This window comes from Delphinus delphis, chromosome 11 (assembly GCF_949987515.2).
Source record: "Delphinus delphis chromosome 11, mDelDel1.2, whole genome shotgun sequence".
In the NCBI taxonomy this organism is placed as follows: domain Eukaryota; kingdom Metazoa; phylum Chordata; class Mammalia; order Artiodactyla; family Delphinidae; genus Delphinus; species Delphinus delphis.
Genome location: NC_082693.1, coordinates 55,655,571 through 55,675,409, shown reverse-complemented (window position 1 = coordinate 55,675,409; position 19,839 = coordinate 55,655,571). Strand labels below are relative to the sequence as shown.

Sequence of the window (19,839 nt, the reverse complement as noted above, 5' to 3'; positions counted from 1 at the left end):
TACATGCAAAAGAAATTGGACCTCTATCTTACACCACTTACAAAAATTAACTCAAAATGTGTTAAAGACTTAAATGTAAAATGTAAAATTGTAAAACTCCTAGAAGAAAACAGGGAAAAATCTCCTTGTCTTGGCAACCATATTTTGGACAAGACCAAAAAGTACAATCCACAAAAGCAAACAAACAAAAGTGGGACTACATCAAACCAAAACTTCTGTGTAGCAAACGAAATAACCAACAAAATTAAAAGGCAATCTACTGAATGGGAGAAAATACTTGCAAGCCATATACCTGATAAGGGTTTAATATTCAAAATATATAAGGAATGCATACAACTCAATAGCAATAAACAAATATTCCAGTTTAAAAATGGGCAGAAAACCTGAATAAATATTTTTCCAAAGAAGACATACAAATGGGCAACATGTACAAGAAAAGACACTCAACATTACTAATCATCAGGGAAATGCAAATAAAAACCACAATGAGATATCACCTCACACCTGTTAGGATGGCTATTATCAAAAAGACAAGAGATAACAAGGATCTGGAAAAAAGGGAATGTAAATTGGCATAGGCACCATGGCAAACAGCTTGGAAGTTATACAAAAGTTAAAAATAGAACTACCATATGAATATGATCCAGCAATCCCACATCTGGGTATATGTCCAAAGGAAATGATATCACTATCTCAAAGAAATATCTGCACCCCCATGTTCGTTACAGCATTATTCACAATAACCAAGATATGGAAACAACCTAAGTGTCCATCAGTGGATGGATGAAGAAAGTGTGTGTGTGTGTGTGTGTGTGTATATACATATGTATTATTCAGCTATGATAATGAAGGACATTCTGCCATTTGTGACAACATGGATGGACCTCGAAAGTGTCATACTAAGTGAAATAAGTGAGACACAGAAATATAAGTACTGTATAATATCACTTATATGTGGAAACAATAGATTGGTGGTTGCCAAAGGTTGAGATAGTGGGGGAAATGAGGAAATGTTGGTCAAAATGTACAAACTCAGTTTAGGATGAATAAATTCTGGGGATCTAATGTGCAGCATTGTGACTATAATTAACAATACTATATTATATACTTGGAAGTTGGTAAGAAAGTAAATCTTAAATGTTCTCACCACACACACACACAAAATGTAATTATATGAAGTGATGTGTATGTCAACTAACCTTATTGTGGTACTCATTTTGCAATATATAAGTTTATCAAATCATCACGTTGTACACCTTAAACTTACCCTGTGCTGTATGTCAATTTTATCTCAACAAAGCTAAAAAAATGTAGCTGTATGGGAGGAGAGTTTATTTAAATAAAAAAAGATTGGACGTGAATTAATAACTGGAATCTGAGTGAAATGTATAAATGTGTTTCATTACTATTCTCTCTTATTTTGTATATGTTTGAAATTTTTCATTAAAAATGTTAAAAAATAAGGGCTTCCCTGGTGGCGCAGTGGTTGAGAGTCCACCTGCCGATGCAGAGGACGCGGATTTGTGCCCCAGTCAAGGAAGATCCCACATGCCGCGGAGCGGCTGGGCCTGTGAGCCATGGTCGCTGAGCCTGTGCGTCCGGAGCCTGTGCCCCGCAACGGGAGAGGCCACAGCAGCAAGAGGCCCGCGTATCGCAAAAAAAAAAAAATAAGGCAGAAATCATGAAGATAAGAATGACTTTCTATGGTTGTAAATCATAGTAAATGTCATATGACTATTTACTGTGTTTAGTAGAAAGCCTTATAGTAGAATTATAACTGTAATATTTAGAGTCGGTCACATGGTCAGTCGATGTCCACCCAGCAGTCCAGCACAGGTTCCCAGCCATCATCTCCGACTCCTTCCCCCACAGGAAATCCATCACACAGTGCTGTCAGTTCAACATCCTAAATCTCCTGAACCTACCTACTTCTCTCCATCCTCACTGGCACTACCATACCTAATAATATTTTTAATTTCTCTTGGCAACTGGCTCCCTTTTTTCCTCCCTCTTTTAAAAAACTGTTTGCTCGATACAGTAATTTGTGATTTAGCTCAAACCAAAGCAGACAGTGGAGAATGATATTAATGTCCCCTCTAAACCACAGTCAGTTCTTTCTGCCATGTCTCCCCACAGGACTTTTAATGCTGCTAATGGCATAGAAGCGATCGCTGCAATTGTCCAGTTATGTGTCAATAATGATGATAAGCCAGCTCTGATTTCTGCAACTCAAATATGACAACACCATACATCTTCCCAGTAGATTCAACGGGAATGAAGATAATTCATGTGTTTTCCTATCTAAGAGGAAATAGAGGTGGAGAGGGAATTTACTACTACCTTCCTGATAGTAATGATGGCCCTGACTTTATGGATCCAATCGGAGGTTACCAAAAAAATTAATTTCTAGGACATGTTATTGGGATTGCTTCTTATTAAAAGACTTCTGATTTCTTGTCCTCTATCATCACAGTAAAGTCAGTACAAATATGTTCAAAAACATAATCTAGAGTTTTCTGAAAATAACCTTTTCAATGCAAGTGGTGAGGTCTCCATGGGTTCATTTTAACCACGAATGTGCACCTAGATGCCTCAGGACCTTTTTCTAAGTGTCCAACTCGCAGATAGAGGTTCGTATTCGTTAGGACAGAGAAGGGCATAAGGCTGGGGCATTTTGAAAAGCTTCCCCATCTGACACCCACTGTTGGTTAAGAACTATTTTATAATTGAATCTAATTTAATTAATCAACTCTGTCCAGTTATTATTAACCATTTCAGATGGAATCCACTACCTCAACTAAAATGTAGCTTTATAACTGTGATGTAAAAATGATTAAACCAGCTTGCCACCAAAAATTGCTCATGAGATTGGGTTTGGGAGCAGTGGCAACTGCTTCAAATCACATGAGAATTTTCACCCACTGTTTAAAAGACTTGCTTTGGGGTGAGGGGACTTATGGACAGCGTGAGCATATTTTTTGAAAGGACACGTAGGGCAGTTTGGCAAGTATAAGTGCACAGGAAAACAGGGAGGTGTTTGTGAAATCAGAGACATTATTTAGCTTAAAGTGTGTCTCTGTTGAAGCCTCTCCTTTCACATAGCCCCCTTCACACACTGTGCTCTAATCATATTGAACCTTGTGCCGGTCACAGAACATGGATCATGTATCCCCTCGTCTCTGCCTGCTCCCTCTGCCTAAACCAGCTGTCCTCCCTCTCCGCCCACCTTCCTTTCACTTGGTGTCATGTTTACCAGTGTTATAAACCCCTGGAGACAGGGCCGGCCTCTTGTCCACAGCAGATTCTCCAGCACAGGGCAGTAACACAGGATAGACTTGAAGATTAAACGAGTGAATATTCTTACAGTGGTGATGCATGCCCTGAGGCACTCATAACCTTGCTCTCTGGTGAAATTGAAGAAAGTGGCCAAACGTCCAGTTTATTTTTTTACCTGAGGTTTTTCTCAGAAAAGCAAAGACTATATTCCAAATTCCCTTTCCACGTTAGGAAATGCAGGTGAATTAAGGAAAGAAACACTAGTGTTCAACATCCTCAGTGCGATGGGCTAGTGACTCTCTTGTAACCAGCCACGTGGCCTCCACTGATGGAAACAGATGACCGTCCCTTCAGTTCCCCTTCATCCCCTAGGAAACACTTAGACTGTGTAGAAGGCAGTTTGCAAGCTCCTGGGTCCCTTGCAGGACTGACGATAAATGAGCCCCAATGCTGGGGAGCAGCCAGGCAGTGGACTTGATTTCTCTGCTCTTTGGGAACTACAGCTTGTCCTCTGTCCAAAAACAGAGTAAGGGTAACAAAGCCTGAGAGCAAAGAATGCTTTGAGAAGTTGAAATAGGCTCTTCTTTCTTTTCCAGTGAGAGTCACAGACTTGAAAATCTCTCCTTGTGGCATCTGATGTTGCATGGACTGATGTTTTTATGATAAAATCATGGGACTAAAACAGCCTGTAATTGAGTATTATGAAAGTGATTGTCAAAGGGAGAAAAACGGTCTTTTAGCCAATGGGTGTGCCTGGCAATTGTTTAGGCTTTGGATAAACTCAGCTTTAGATCTTTGTCCAAGAGTGTACAAAGCTCACCAGGCCTTGACATGGATTTAAAAAAAAAACTAGAATCCTCAAACCAGAAAAGCAGGCTGCTGAGATGGTGTAGGAGCTCAGACTTCAGCTGAACTTCCCACAGATCCCTGGAGGTGAGCTTTCCCTCCCATGCAGAGTTCTCTTGCAAAGAGGACAACTCCTGGGCTCATTTCCCTGGATGTTGTATTTTGACCTCTGCCTTAAATGGGGAGAGCACAAGTTCATAAAACTGTTTCAAATTATGTGTTTTAATTGTTGCCCTTTGTTTGCTTTAGAACTCTTGCTTAATTTTTGTTATCTCAGTTTAACTGTAATTTTCTGTGGAAGGGCTTGAGTCCTTTGACTGAGGCAAGTTTCCAGTTGAACTAACACGTGGCACCGTTTATTGTAATTCTTTGATTTCTTCTCTTTCTGGGTAACCAATGAGCTCCTTTTGAGGGCAGTGTCTTAGGGCCAGCTCAGTACCTGGCACAGGTAGCTCAATATTCAGCTAATGAACAGAATCAATAGTTCTTTATCAACCACCTATGATGTGCTAACCACTGTCTTAAGTACAGGGAGAAAACAATTAGATAAGGTAGACAGGATCTCTGCCCTCATAGAGCATGTTTCCTTAGTGGGGAGATTGGCCAAGAGCAAGTAAACCAGAAGTATATGATATAGTTTTAAGTTGTAATTAGCACCAGGAAGGAAACCATTGAAAGAGAAAATAATTGTTACTATCTTAAGCCATTGCTACAGATTTGGTCTATTTTATCTTTGAGAGCACTGGGAAAAAATAAAATAACAGCATCAAGTGGAAAAGTATATTCTCATCCTGAAAAAGACAGGTAACCCAATGGAAAACTGGGCAAACAATTCATAGAAGGAGAAATCTAAATAGCTAACATAAGAAAGAGATGCACAACTTTGTTACTCATCAGAGAAAGACAAATTAAAACAGTAAGGATACCACTTTACCCCAATTAGAATTGAAAAATTTAGAAAGTCTGATAATGTCAGGTGTTGATGAGGATACAGAGAAGCAGTCAACCTCATGTGCTGCTGTTATGAGCTGGAGCTGACCAACAATCTGACAGCATTTCACAGAATTAAGGCTGTGTGTATCCTATACCCCACCTCCAGTATGCGTGCCAGAGAAAACCTCCCACAGGTTCACAAGGAGGCCTGTGTGAGAACGTTCATCACTGCACAGTTGTGGTCAGCAGAGTTGGAAGAGGCCATCACTCGAGGAGGAGAACGTAAGGACATATGCCAAGGAATTCCACGTATCAGACTCTGAGCAGATGTATATAATTCAAAGAAATTTAAAACAGATTCAAAAACAACACTAATAATGTTCCAGAAAGCCTGACTATCCAAGGATATATATGAAACACATTAGCGTGGCTGCCATCATTGTGGGGAGTTGGATGGAAGAGGAAATGAGAATGCAGAGAAGAAAAAATGTAATGAAGAAAAAGAGCAGTACAAAGAAGAGGGTAGTACCTCCACTCTAAAGTTCCAATAATAAAGAGGAAAGAGGAAAATCTACTGGAGAAAAAAAAAAAAAAAGAAAGAGATTTCACATCTTGAGAGCTACCACTCTAGTCCAAAGTTTATTTACTTACTCTCAGTGCTCTTACTCAGTTTGAGTAGCTTGAAGGCAGTGACAGACTCTGAATATCTGAGACCGAGCTCAGTAGACTGGGAACTTCATGGATGAAGCCCAAGGGAACTAAACTATACCTACAGGGAGGAAGCAGTTCTGACCTAGTGGCCAGATTTCACAGGTGAAGAAAAGTCAGCATCATCAGAAAGGGACTGAAGTATCCTTAAACACTTTATAAGAAATTACTAAAAAATAGTCTCTTTGAAAACTTTGGCATAAGTTCAGCCATTTTAACTAAATTCCACTTTGGTAAATAAAATGTGAAATTCCAGGTACTCAATCATTGAAGGCCTGAATAAACGGGGCTATCTGATGTTCAAAGCATTGCCATCACCTTCTGACACAATATTTAAATTGCAGTTTTAGATGTCTGGAACAATTATCCTTTTCCCAACATTTTATTACTAAAATTTCCAAGCATACAGAAAAGTTTTTAAAAAATTGTAGAGTAAATGCCCATATACCGCCCCCCCACGTAAATTCCACAATTAGCATAGTGCTCTATTTCCTTTATCACACGTCTCTCCATCTGTCTGTCCATCCATCAACCCATCTTGTTTAAATGCATGGAAAAAAATAAATAGCAATTACTTTTTAAGAAGACATAACTACAGAAAGAAATTTTCCAAGAAAACAATAAATGGCATATTTCTCTCTAAAATTTAGAAACAAGATAATTTTCTCCCTGCTGCCAGTGTAAGAAGTTCCTGGGAAAGAAGATGATCTACAAACAGGTGATCAGTTGTTAAAATATCCAGGGTTGGTTTTAATAGCATATTAACTCTAATCCTTTGGCTTGGAGTCAAATCAATCAGTGAGTGCAACGGGGAATACTAACCTCCTGTGGGGAACATCACTGCAACTAATTAATGAATTTTATTTCCTCTCTTGATGAGAAAAGAAGGGACTTTTAAACTAACTGCTGAGTAGGACCTTTAAAAAAAAAACCATTTAGATTCTGGGCTGGCTATATGAACTTAAACTAATATAATTTTTTATAACTCAGTTTTTCTATATTTAAAAATGAAAAATAGTATTTGTCACTCTATAAAAAAAAATAAGTCATTTCAGAGACACCCGAAGTGGTGGTATCTTTGAGCGGCACCTGAAAAAAATGTATTAACGATTAACCATTTATCAGTTATACTGTGTTGTGGACCTAAAAGTTGTGGTCCTAAGAAGATCTGCATTAAAAAAAATTCATTTATGAAAGCAACTGCTTCATTGGGGGAAAAAGTGATTAAGGTAGAATTCCAACTCACCATACTAAAGTTAGTTTGCTGTAGAACTGTAAAGAATAAACTAATTTGTCTTGAATAGCTTTAAAGATGACCTTATAATCCCCCACACTGGCTGAGCCGAGTTCTGGACAAACTTTTATCTGATGCTGAAATTCATGCTCTTAAACTGGTGTGCCTTGTACAATCAGGGAATTTTTAATCATCAAAGAGATTTCGGTGAGGTTCATTTTCCTCCCATCTCCTCCATCTCCTCCCATTTCCTTATCGATCCTCTCTGTCCACTTGGCTTTTTGACACTGTGTTTGCCCCATGTTCTCCTCCTACCTTCACCCAATCCTTCAGCCTTCCCAGGGCCTCTCTTTCTCCTATAGACCCTCCTGGAAGTGTTCTGCTGTCTTTAGCCCTCTTTGTTTCTCATCCTATATGAACTCGAGCGCCTGCTGGGCCAGGCAGGTAACAGGAAGCAGAGGGCTTCCCTGGTGGTGCAGTGGTTAAGAATCCGCCTGCCAATGCGGGGGACATGGGTTCAAGCCCTGGTCCGGGAAGATCCCACATGCCACGGAGCAGCTAAGCCCGAGCACCACAACTGCTGAGCCTGTGCTCTAGAGCCCGTGAGCCACAACTACTGAGCCCATGCGCCACAACTACTGAAGCCCACGTGTGTAGAGCCCGTGCTCCGCAACAAGAGAAGCCATGACAATGAGAAGCCCACGCACCGCAAGGAAGAGTAGCCCTCGATCGCCGCAACTAGAGAAAGTCCACGCGCAGCAATGAAGACCCAACGTGCCAAAAATAAATAAATAAAATAAATAAATTTTTTAAAAAAATAAAAAAAACCAGGAAGCAGAGATGTGAGGCTGCCGAAGCCCCTCTGGGGGAGTCGCTGCTCAGCACCACGTCACCAGATCTGAGGTTTCAAGGGAACTGGAAATCCAAAATTTGTGTGAAGATCTCCTAATTTTTAAAGGTAAGCAACACATTTGAAAATTTTTAAAACACCGTGAGGGAAAAACGTCTGCAGGCCAGACTGGGCCACAGGCTTCCCATCTGTGACCTGCGTCCATGACCTTTTCCTTATGAATTAATATCTTCACCCCTGTCTGTAGCTCCCCCTTGACCCCCAACTTCTCTCTCATGTTCCACACTCCCAGTCACCTCTGGATGTTTTCATCTGAATGTTCAGCTGACATCTCAAACTCGAAACTGAACCCATCTTTTCCCCTAGAAAACCACTTCTCCTTCAAACTCCCCTATGTTGATAGAACCACGTCTCTTCCTTTCACTGAGATTCAAAAACTCATGCATTAACATAAAGTCTTATTGAGAACCCACGAGGTATCAGACACTGTTCTAAACAACACAGGATTGACAAGACACATTCTCTGGCCTCAAGAAGCTCACAGTCCAGTGGAGGAGATACCAAATAGAGAATGACAACACAATGTGATGCATACTCTAGAAGCTGTCTATCCAGAGGCCTAAGGCAGTGTGAGGACAGGAGCAATCCAGGCGTCACGGAATTCATTCACTCAATCCACCAAGATATGTTAAACTCCTCCAGTACTCTAAGCCCTGGGGTTAACACCTCATATAAAGTATTGGAGGTACAGTTTTGAAAAATATAGAAGATTTTTTTGTTCTCATACAACTACCCAGGGAGACTGGCAAAAAACAAGTAGGCAAGTAAACAAGATCATTTCCATTAGGGACAGAAGTCTCCAGGCTGCTGTGAGCAAGTCTGCAGTGTATCCCCTGCACAGAGACCCAGCTGAGGGGGAGGACGAGGTCTGCGCCAGCCAAAGGGAGCTCCTTTTTCTAATTACTGCAAAGGCACTCTACACCCTCGCGGTGGCCCTGGATCTTACAAAGTGAAATCGAGTGCCATGGAGACTCTTAGACAAGGTGGTCAGGGAAGGTCTTGCTTTGCAATCCAAATGATGAGATCATCTGAAGGGAGAGTCTTCATGGCAGAGAACAATCAACAGAACAGCTCGAGGCAGAAACAAACTTGGACTGTGAGGAACAGAAAAAAGGCTGGCGGGGGAGCAGCTAGGAACAAGACTGTGCGTGTGTGCGCAGACACATCATATTCTGAAGGTGTTTGGGGGCTGGGGGGTATGAGTGTTAGGAAATGAGTCAGAAAGAAGATTCCATCCAGATTGTGGAGGGTTATGATAATAAGCCAGTGAAGAGCCAAAACTGGGAAAGGGAGATTATAGGATCAGAGATTCGTTTTGTTTTGTTTTGTTTTTAAGGAAAATGATTCTCCTGGCAGCTAGCTGGTCAGTTAGGAGGTTGTTATAATAGCTAGGGATAAAAATGGAGAAAATAAAGAGAATAAAGAAGGAATGTGATATACAAGAGATAGTACCTAAGTAAAAACAGCAGGACTTGTCTAACTGGACCCCGTGGATGAGAAAAAGGAAGGCTTGGGAGGCCTCTTGTGATGCTCTCCCCACTGCCGCCAGCTACACCCTCAGTCCCCACGGTCCACCAATGTCTTCCTTCCCTTGTCTCTCAATCTCCCCCTTCCTTTCCATCTGAGAACACTTGCCTAGTCTCCAGAGAGCCTCTCTCCTTCCTCTGAACTGATGCGGCACTTCATGCATCCCACAGATTTATGACGTCTCACGTTGTAACTCAGAGCATTATTTCTTGTGTACCTGTCACATCATCCTGCTTAGACTGTCAGCTACTTGAAGATAGGAACCAAGTGTTATTTACCTTTTCATGACTCAAATAGACAATCCCTGCCACATTATGGTTGCAGGAAAAATAGAATCAATGAGTAAAAAGTAGCCACATACTAAGTTATGGCAGGATGGCTTGTGACACGCAGTCTTAAAAACACGCACATACAGATTATTCAAGGCTAGTGAATGATAAGATGAACCTCATCTTTACATAGACTCGGTTGTGAATTTGTTTAAGGCAGTTCTTACATTTATTGTGTGCATTTTTCTTACACCAAGCACACCTAATAATAATGCTCAGGAAATGTAACCACCTGTTCCCAAATAATCACAGAAACAAATTTTAAAAGTTGCCAAGTAAAGAGATAGATGAACACGCCAAAAAGCAGAGCCCCAGTGGTCGAATGCAGGAGGAGACGATGGTGTCCACTCTAAGGCCCCCTTGCTCTCAGTATCAGCCCCGAGTCCCTTCACTCTATCTCCCCTGGCTGAGCTTTCACTGGGCCACGCGAACCATGAGAAATTTATGAGAAGCAGTAAATCACCCTGTATAAGAGAAGTTTATCTTGCAAGGTCATTTCTCCTGTTAAGAAGAGAAAAAAGTGGCTTGTACCAACTTTGGCTGACATCTCTGATCTCCAGCGTTCGCTGGTTGTATGGACAGCCTGTAAAGATCCAGCCATTCTCTTTCCTATTTCGGCACCACGTTGCAAAGTACATGTGGAAATGATACAGCAGTCACGGAGCACAACATCTTAACATTTCCATGTTCTAGTTTGCATTTTAGCTTCAATGAGAATTTCCTTATAAAAAAGAGACATTTGGGGGAAGAGAACTGGAGTGCAGAGGGAGAGACTGTATCTTAATTGGATCTCCACCTGTTACTATAGCACACAAAGCCTGGGAAATCCTAGTGAAGGTCTTGAAAACCAACAGCCCTGGGTGTGGCAATCAAGGTTGCCATGGCGCCCACGTGAATAAGGAAGAGTCCAGGAAAGCGAGAGGCTATCTGTACATCTTTCTTATCAGTTAACAAAGAGCACGGGACAACAGGAGCCACATACCCTGCGTTCTTAATGAGAGAATAAAGGGTATTCTGGGAAGTACTTATAATGTAGAAGAGGGATATTCCACAGTGTTGAGGATTAAACCAGCAATTGAAGTCTATCCACAGAAGTGAGCCAAAGAAGAAAGCCAGCCTTCGGAGTATGGAGGTGTGGCCTTAGTGACGTCACCACAGATTGTATCACTACAAGATCCTGTTACTAAGAGAATCGCCCCTTTTCCATTCTGGACTCCTGTCAGTTTTACTTATTTATAAACTCAGTGCCCCCTTGGCATGGATTGCTCCTCAGGTGATGAATGAACCTGGCTGCCTGGAACGGGAATGCCACGCCCCGCTTTCCCAGGTCTCTGCACTTGGCTTCCTAGGAATGAACTTCGGGTGTAACCTCCCCCAGAAAGTGAGGGGTTGGCCCTCGGAACTCCTGTTGCTAATCATCTTGACTGTCTCCCTTCAACTCACCTGGGAACGGGAAAACACTGGGCCAGGGGAGAACTAATTATTTTGCTGAACAGTGACGGTCCTAAGGCCCCGGGCAGGCGTTACCTACACAGGAAACATAGAAATCTCTTTCCTGAGTGTTCTAGGGAAGGGCCACACCCAGAAGTGATACAGCTGCTACCAGATGAAACCCCAAGAGCCCCACCTTGGCCGCCTGGTGACACACTCCCAAGGCCGTACCCTGAGGCTGACAGCTGTGCCTCTGCTCTTTTCTCTCAACCTAGGAAGCTTATGAAAAAGCAAGAAGAGTGAGGGTGATTTTATTTTACAGATACCTCTGAATATATCTTATATTTTAGTATATATAAAATAGTTTATATTTTAAGCAAATTACATAAAAAACTTGTGTTTTATTATCAAAAATAAATTTCTGGGGAATTCCCTGGTGGTCCGGTGGTTAGGACTCAGCATGCTCAGTGCCGGGGCCCAGGTTCGATCCCTGGTCAGGGAACTAAGATCCCACCCGCTGCATGGCATGGCCAAAACAATTATTTTGGTTAAAAAAAGATAAATTTCCGATGGTAACACCTCTCAAGTGAAGTGACAGCCTTGCTGTGAGAGACCAAAGAATTTCTTCTGTGGAGGATGTGGTCCTGGGAGACAGGAGGAAGTAACTTGACTTCCACCACTCGGCCCTTGCGGCCCAGTGAGCAGGCCATCCGGCGCTGTTATCGAAGTATTTGTTGTCCAAGAGCTTGTAGGTAGGAGACTGTGGAAGGGCCCAACATGAAGACATACCCGCTACCTTGCTACTCCAAGTGTGCCTCGCTGACCAGCAGGACTGGCAAAACTGGCTTCACCTGGAGACTGGCCAGAAATTCAGGATCTCAGGCCTCACTCCATTCTTGCTGAACCGGAATCTGCATTTTAATAACTCCCTTACTGATTCGTGTACACTTTGAAGTTTGGGAAGTACTGCCCCGGGGAACTGACAAATTACGAATTAGTCTCCACTCACACATCTCTACCTACTGCCCTGAAATCCCCGTGCCTATCAGCCTTCCCTCCAGCATCAAATATAATAATGTGACATAAAGCAAATCAGCCTCAGAGTGAATCTGCAAACCTCGCAAAAGATGCAGGTTTCACAGAATTAACAGACGTGATCTCGGAGAACCACTCAAATCACAACCAAAGCGTCGGCAAGCGAGGAAATGGCAGGCGTAGACTCCTTAACAAGCGAAGAGAAAATATCTAGAAGGATGGTGACATTCCTTCCAAAGAGAATGATTTGAATATCAAAGAATTCTGACAGGCCCTTGAGGAAAAACGATGAGGCTCATGAATATCTTTGTAAAAATGACCCACTTTATGATTGTGCTGCGGAAGTTAAACATATAGTTTTGTTGAAAAACTATGCTCCAAAAAAATAATAATAATTCAACACTTCACTCAGGCTTCAATCATTCTAAGGAGGAGCACATTGTTTTAATAACTTAAATGATATTATGTGAGAGAAATGACACTTTCGTAAGTTTTAGTTCCATTTTTCAAGACCAAGTCTAATCAGAACTTGCTGTCACTATTTCTCCTGATATTTGGTCCCTGTTTGAAGGGCACTTCTGCTCAGTGGACTGTCCCAGGGCCAGTGTTCCTCCCACAAGACTCACTGGATTCCAGTGCTTACTGTTGCATAGTCCTTTTTCCTTTTTCGCTTATGAGACTTCTTTTGGGTACCTATGACCAGTGTGGGATAACTGATACCTACTTACTCCACAACTCAGTGGATGTTCCGTGCATTGTGATACCACAGAAGGGGGTTTGCCCGTGCGGTTAGAGCTCTAGGGTAGGTATCTGTTCAGGGTTACCTTATCCACCATGAGGAAGTTCTCCAGCATCTCTCCGTTTTCACAGGTGACATGGCCAACCTCCCTCACGGCTCTGGGCAGGATCTCTCGCACCTCCTGGGCGATCATCCCTAGACACAAACACTCCAACAGGTTTTGTCAGGAAAAGACCTTTCTGGAGAAAATCCTCCCAGGCCTACCTCAGAATGGGAACCCTGACAACTACACAGGATGCCTCTGTGAATAGATGCTTATCCCCCCTCAGCATTTGCTTTGATCTACGAGGCATTTAAAAAGCAAAGGAGGAATTTGGAGCCAAGGACCACTAGAGGATTAAAAGAGGGAGTGTTGTTTTCCCCACTCTTTCTTGAGACTCTGAGCCGAATGTTGGAAGGGGTTAAGTACCTTCAGATCCCTGTACACAGACATGAGGCTAGGGCATCGGCTTCATTTTCTTTCTTTTTCTGCAGGAGGGCCCTGCCCTCTAAATGGTCCTTTTTTCTTTAGAATTCCTGGACTGGAGTATGAACATCACTCTGCACTTCTCTGACCTGGACCTGCCTGTCCCGCCACCTTCCCTCTCTATCCCGATGCTGCCCAGTGCTGCCTGTCATACAGTTTGCGCTGCCATCCGCCCCTCGGCCCTCATCCCATGAGCAAGAGGCCTCCAGTGAAAGGAGACAATGTGTTCAAAATCCTCCACCGGTACCTTAGGGGGCAGGAGTGGGGATGGGGGTGTTGAGGAAAGATGACAGAAATTTCTTTAACTTTTCCTGCTCTGGTGATTATGGCTTTCACAGAGGACAAGTTAGACCGACAGGATGTCGTCAAGTGCCGTAGCATGCAGCCTCCAGGTGAAGAGGGAACTGGAACTTTAATAGCTGACAGTATAAAATTAAGAAGGGAGCTGTGTGTGTACCTGTTTGATGGGCAGTGTTTATTCCCATCGCAGATGCGAATTCAGGCTTGTAGTCGTATTCGACAATCCTCATTTGGGCTATTCTTCTCAGCTGTTCATTTGTGTCAACCTAATTTAATTAAAGAAGATCAGATTTCACCCGCTTAGATAGTTGCTATTCGAATCAAGGCCCAGAGTGGCCCAGAGAGATGAAGAATGCTGGGAATGTCCTTTCCTCTTGCCCAAACTATTTTAAGAGAAATTTATGTTTTTCTCCTCCAAGAAGCAAAAGTTTCAAGGTTCATGTCGGCAACTTCCATCCACTGACTTATAAACTGAGCCAGAGTTTATGTGGCTAAATTACAGGGCAAAACCTCCCTCACTCATTACTCTGGCCTCACTTCTGTCCACTGAGAGTTGAACCGTCCTTCTGAGAATGGGGGTTGATCACCTTGGAGAGAAACAATTTCTGTCCAGGATAGCAAGGTATCATTTCCAATTGAGCATGCAATATAAGCAGCTAAGAAATACAGGCTGACCTTGTATTTATAAATTAAAAATGCAGTGCTTAGTTTAAGTAACAACCTATTAAGAATGGGTATATCGTACATCATTGAATTGCTTATGGACATCTTGGCTGGAGAAAATTGTTTCAAGTGGCAGTTTGCTAGCCCGGATTACCCATCTGCTGGTCCCTCAAAATCCAGGCTACATTCCTACAGATGGCTTCTCCCCCAGACCCCCCTGGTCAGCGATGGTGTCCTCCTTGGAGCCAACCACTCTCACAGGTAGTTAAAAGCACTCAGAACTGTCACTGCAAGTTCCTCAAAAAAATTTTCACTGGGTCCCAGCAAAATGATAACAATAAAGACAATATAGTGGATTTTTCCTAAAGCTAAATGTGCTGATTCAAAGGCTTCCCTTTTGAGGTTTTTTTAATGAATTCATGGTAATAGCATGATTGATTTTTTTTAATGACCTTATTCCACAAGTAAAAAGTTGGCAGTCCTATGTGGGTCCTTAAATTTTCTTTTAGAGAACATAACTGGATTATGAAACCAGTTGTCTCTTGGCAATTAAAAATATACCGCCTGGACATTCATCCATATGTTGGAGCAACCAGAAATGCTTTTCTGTTGTTTTAAGAAACCCCTGCTTTGGCCCTGAACCCCTCCCTGGACCCACTCTGTCAAGTGAGCAGGAAAGTTCCTCCAATATCATAAAGGTTCTCTTTCCTTCACCAGTTTGGTGGGTTATCAAATGTTGTGACTTTGTGCTTAACTGGATAAATGGACTAACTTTAGTTCAGGTACTTGCTGGGGAGTCTAATTTTGAGCTCACTGCTGTTTTGATCATTGCTGTTATCAAAAGCTTGGTTCAGTTCTTTCATTCATTGCTTCATTTGACTAATATTTACCAATCACCTTCAACATACCAGGCACTACCCTGAGTGCTGGAACTTCAAAATGATTGCCTTTTTAAAGTTCATGGTCTAGACAGGAAAACAGACTCATCCCATAAGATTATATTACAATGTGAGAAATGCAGGGTGATGATGGAGTTATGAACAGAGAATCATGGCAACTCCAAGGAAGCACCTAAAAGATTATCAGGGGACTGTAAAAGAAGGCTTCCCAGAGATGGTGAATTCAGCCCAACCGAGATCTCGGCTTGTTTCAGTTCTCAAACACGCTCTGCCCCTTTCACTACAAGGCCCTTGCTCAGGGCATTTCCCTGCCTCAGAAGCTCTTCCCTTCCACTCTTCTACCTCCGCCTCTCCCCATTTAAAACACCTCTTCACCAGAGAAGGATTGCTTGACCTCCAAGACTAGGAAGTTTCCCTCTGCCTTATGTGCTAATGGTACCCGTTCTTTTCCTTCATAGCATTAATCAAAGTTACCACCAGACAACTAGTGAGTCACTTTTACTATCTGTCTTCTCCTACAGAATAAACACCCCATGAGGGCAAGGACATATTTGAGGCCATGATTTTCTGTTCGTCACCACATCACCGGTTTCTAGTACCATTCCTTGCATGTAGTAGGTGCTTAACTAATATTTATAAAATAAATTAATAACTTTAAGATAGGAGTTAGTCAGGGAAAGATGAAGGGTGGGGAAGAGGGTGGAAAGGGTAAGACTAAGATAAGGATGCTGGGCAGAAAGAACACCATAAGCCAAGTCCTGAGGCAGCAAATCCCCTGAATTATGCCTGCACAACCAAGGCAGGGTTTGGCGTGACTAGACTGTAAAGATCAAGGTCAGAGCAGGGAGGGCCTTGCAGGCCATGCTAGGAAGGAACAGTCACAATCTCATATTGCCCTGTGCATACACCTGTCACTCTGAGCTCCTACATTCATTCAACAAATATTTAATGAGTAGCTACTATGTGCCAGATACTATGCCAGGCCCTGGAGATTCAATGAGTTTTTCTTATTTGGAGCTTAAATTTTAATGAAAGTTCCTTTCCTGAGGGTGAGGCCTGTGTTTTGTTTGTCTTAGGACCTGCACAGTGCCTAGCACAGTGTCTGACAGGTAACAGGCACCCAAACTTTGAATGAAGGAAAGAAGGAATGAAAGAATGGAGGTAGTGAAATGGCAGAACAATCCCTGATGCTAACAGAATCAAAGGCAGGGGGTCAGTCAGGAGCCGGCTAGTCTGGCCTTGCACTAGCCAGGCCCTGCCCTGTTCCCCACTCCCTGCACTCTGGGGGTCCCGTGCCCACCTGCCTGCTTCTCATTATCCCCTTGGTTCCTGCATGAGGCCCCATCAGAGACCAAAGCAGAGGCAGTGTCAGTTCATTTGCTGCAAGGGGAAAGCAGAGGAGGATGTGCCCTTCACTCCAACTGTCCAGGCTACACAGAGGGAAAATGACCCCTGCTGTCTAAGTTGGATCCTTGACTGCATTTTCCCCAAAGACATATTCCTAGACATAGCAGTTAGGTTCGCTAGTACTACCACCACTGTATTTCAGACAGATTTTTGGCCACACAAAATTCTGAGGGTTGGCTTGGGGACCTAAACACCTTCTGTAACAATCTTTTTCTAAGGAAATGCTCTTGTGATTTCTAATGCCGTGTTGTAGACTTTCCAAAGCTAAATATAAACTGCTTGTATTGCATGCTCCCTATGGCCTGTACTCTTGGCCCAGGAAAAACACTTGAGGCAAGGACTGTGCCCCCTTGGAATCCTCTACTAAGAACTGTACAAAGGCCACGACTCAACACCATGCCTTGCTCATCCATGTGTGCTGAGTAAGAGGGTAGGAAGTGAACTTGGGTGTCTAATCTGATCTTGCCCACAGCAATTTTGGAAAGTTTTGACCATGAATGCAAAGGGCCATCGCTGTCATGCTGCCTCACACCCAAGGTTTCTTAACTCAAGCCTTTCACCGCAGAGAAGACATTGTAGACCGTGAACTCCAGTCCGTTCAGGGAGGGATATCTCATTACCCATGGCCCGCAGCCCGGACTATCAGTCTCCCATCAGGAGCAGCTTGAATGGCATTGGCTCACCCTGAACTTCTGCATTTGGCTCGTGGCCCTGAGGGGAGACTTTGCATGTTTGACTTTCTTGAGCTCTTCACACATTTGTCTTTAACTAGTTTACTGCTGGTGCACTTGGGAGGAATTACCTTTGAGCATTTCACCTTAACTGATCTTTTTTCCCCTGCCTTTTCTTTTTAGCCGTTTGCTGCCTTATTTTCAGCCTTCACCACAGAATTTGGTGCATTCAACGTTCAACTTCCTTTTTTTTGCATTGACATTGCTGTTCTTCACGCCCCTTTGGTTTGCAGCATACCCTTTTCACCCTAATTTTTGCTTGTAAAAGCTGCATTTCCTCTCCAGTCTATCATCACCTCTGTAAACACCAAGTCTGGGTAAGTGAAACTGCTCTTCCCCGAAGCTGACCTCATTTCCCAGTGCCTCCGTTTCACAGGTTTCAGTCATATCTGCTTTATTGTCTCTGTGTCTTAGATGTGTGTCCAGATGAGCCCCAGAGATCTCCTCCAGGCCTCTCCACGCAGAGTGCTTGTGTGCTTAATATCTGCAAAGCCACGTTCGCTGCCTTGAGCGAGGAGACGCAGGGTCAGGCACGGCAGCAACGGATGTTCATCCTCCCAACACGGTATCAGGCAACATGTTTGGCCACTACAGTTGTCTCACAGCAGCTAATTCAGAAGCCAGCTCTGGCTGCCGTGCGTCCTTGATGGGAAATGCCTCCAGTCCTACGCTTGCAATCAGGTCAACCAAAGGTTCACTTCCCAGCACATTTGGAAGAATGGCCTTCTTTTAAAAGTTGGAAAAACTGAGTCAGAGAGAGGTGAAGATGAAGTTCACACATCTGTCAGCACCATCATCAACATTACCATCATGTCTCTTGTCTGTAATAAATGGTGAATAGGATAGACAAGATTTCTAGAAACATGTATTTCATAAATGTGGACAAATTATTAAGGACAAATATATTAATGTGAAATAACTTAATAGATGAATTACATGTAATTTGCATTTTTTGCAAGTAAATAATAGTAATATCTATTTGCTTAGCCTTATACAGCTAAAAAATGTTTCCCGTATATGAGCTTAGAAAAAGTTCTTAACGTGAGTAAATATGGGCATTCCCTGTTCAGAGAAGAGTAGAGTCATAGAGCGTGTCTGGGCCAAGGTTCCTGGGCGAGTGGGTGCCAGAATCAGGACTAAAACTCTGCCTTCTAACCAGAGACCACCTCCTCTTTATTTCCTCCTGCTTCTGTGAGCAGGAAGGCGATACAGGAACTTCATGTCGAGAGCCTGGATTAAGTGACATTTCACTTCATGGAGAAGTCTTCCTAGAGGGATTTGAGAAGTTCTAGGGAACCTTGTTATTTTGAGACAATATGTTTTCTTCAAACCAAGGAACACCATTTGAGGACGTTTAGTAAAAGAAGTTCTGGGGAAAGCCCAGTGGTGGCAGGAGTGGTGGTGGAGGACTTTCCCCACTTGTCATCTTCCATTTACATTTAGATAAGGCCTGGTGGAGAATTGTATAGCCAGTTGCAAGGATAAGTTTAAGTTGGTGTGATCTGAAACACAGCCAGTTCATTTCTTTCTAAAAGGCAGAGGCACGGTATCTAAGACTTGTATCTTGAAATGTATGTGAGAACCTTCTAGCCCTGAGAGTTCCCATCAGGTTAGGAGGTCACAGCTCTTCGAACACGAACCGCAGCTTCGCGATCAGTATAAAAGTCTACAATTACAACCATTCTTTGGAATCCTCTCAGCCAACGAGGACATTCCTTGGCTGGTTTAGAAAAACCAGTGCAGATCTGCACTGGGAAAGGAATGCAGTCTGGAAGAATGGCCAATGATTTACAGATTAAGTCTCCTATTAACTAAGAAAGAATAAGGAAAGGAGGTTTAAAAACTATTCTGCCACCCCGCCTCGAAAATGTTTACAGGAGAAGCAGTGTGAGTGACAAGGTGGGGAGGTGGCAGAAGCACTGAATGGGACACAGAACTGAATGGTGGAACCAGGAGTGACCTGGCATCGTCATCGGGATCCCTTAGGTCTTCATAGCAGCTGTGACTTTCGGAGATGATTCAGTACTTAGTATCTCGATGGGTTAAAAATTATTAAAGACTCTGTGGGTCCAGGCAGAGAGGCACCGTTTCCATCTTATAGATAAGGACACTGAGTTTCGGCGAGGTTAGGCGTTTTATCCAGGCAAGTCCGAAGTGGAGCCTCCTGGTTTCGGGGCCTGACTTCTGATTGCCACTAGGCGCCTGCCTCCCCGCAGGAGGAGGAAGTCTTGACCCGTAACCTGGGGAAATGGGATTGCCCGAGTGAGGCGTGAGGAGGTGGAGTTTCTCTAACTGCTCCTCAGAGAAGGATGCTGAGTGGGGAAGACAGTGGCTGGCAGGCCTGG

At 43.1% G+C, this 19,839-nt stretch overlaps 1 protein-coding gene across 1 annotated transcript in view; it reads right to left on the bottom strand.

The window, feature by feature from the left end:
• MYRFL (myelin regulatory factor like) overlaps positions 1-19,839 on the bottom strand; it is a 116,398-nt gene that overhangs the window by 25,075 nt on the left and 71,484 nt on the right. Inside the window, exons 12-13 of the mRNA XM_060025233.1 lie at positions 13,952-14,060; positions 13,054-13,163 (exon numbers count right to left, since the gene is read on the bottom strand). Of these exons, the coding sequence (XP_059881216.1) occupies positions 13,054-13,163; positions 13,952-14,060 (219 nt within the window). The remainder of the gene's footprint in view (positions 1-13,053; positions 13,164-13,951; positions 14,061-19,839) is intronic.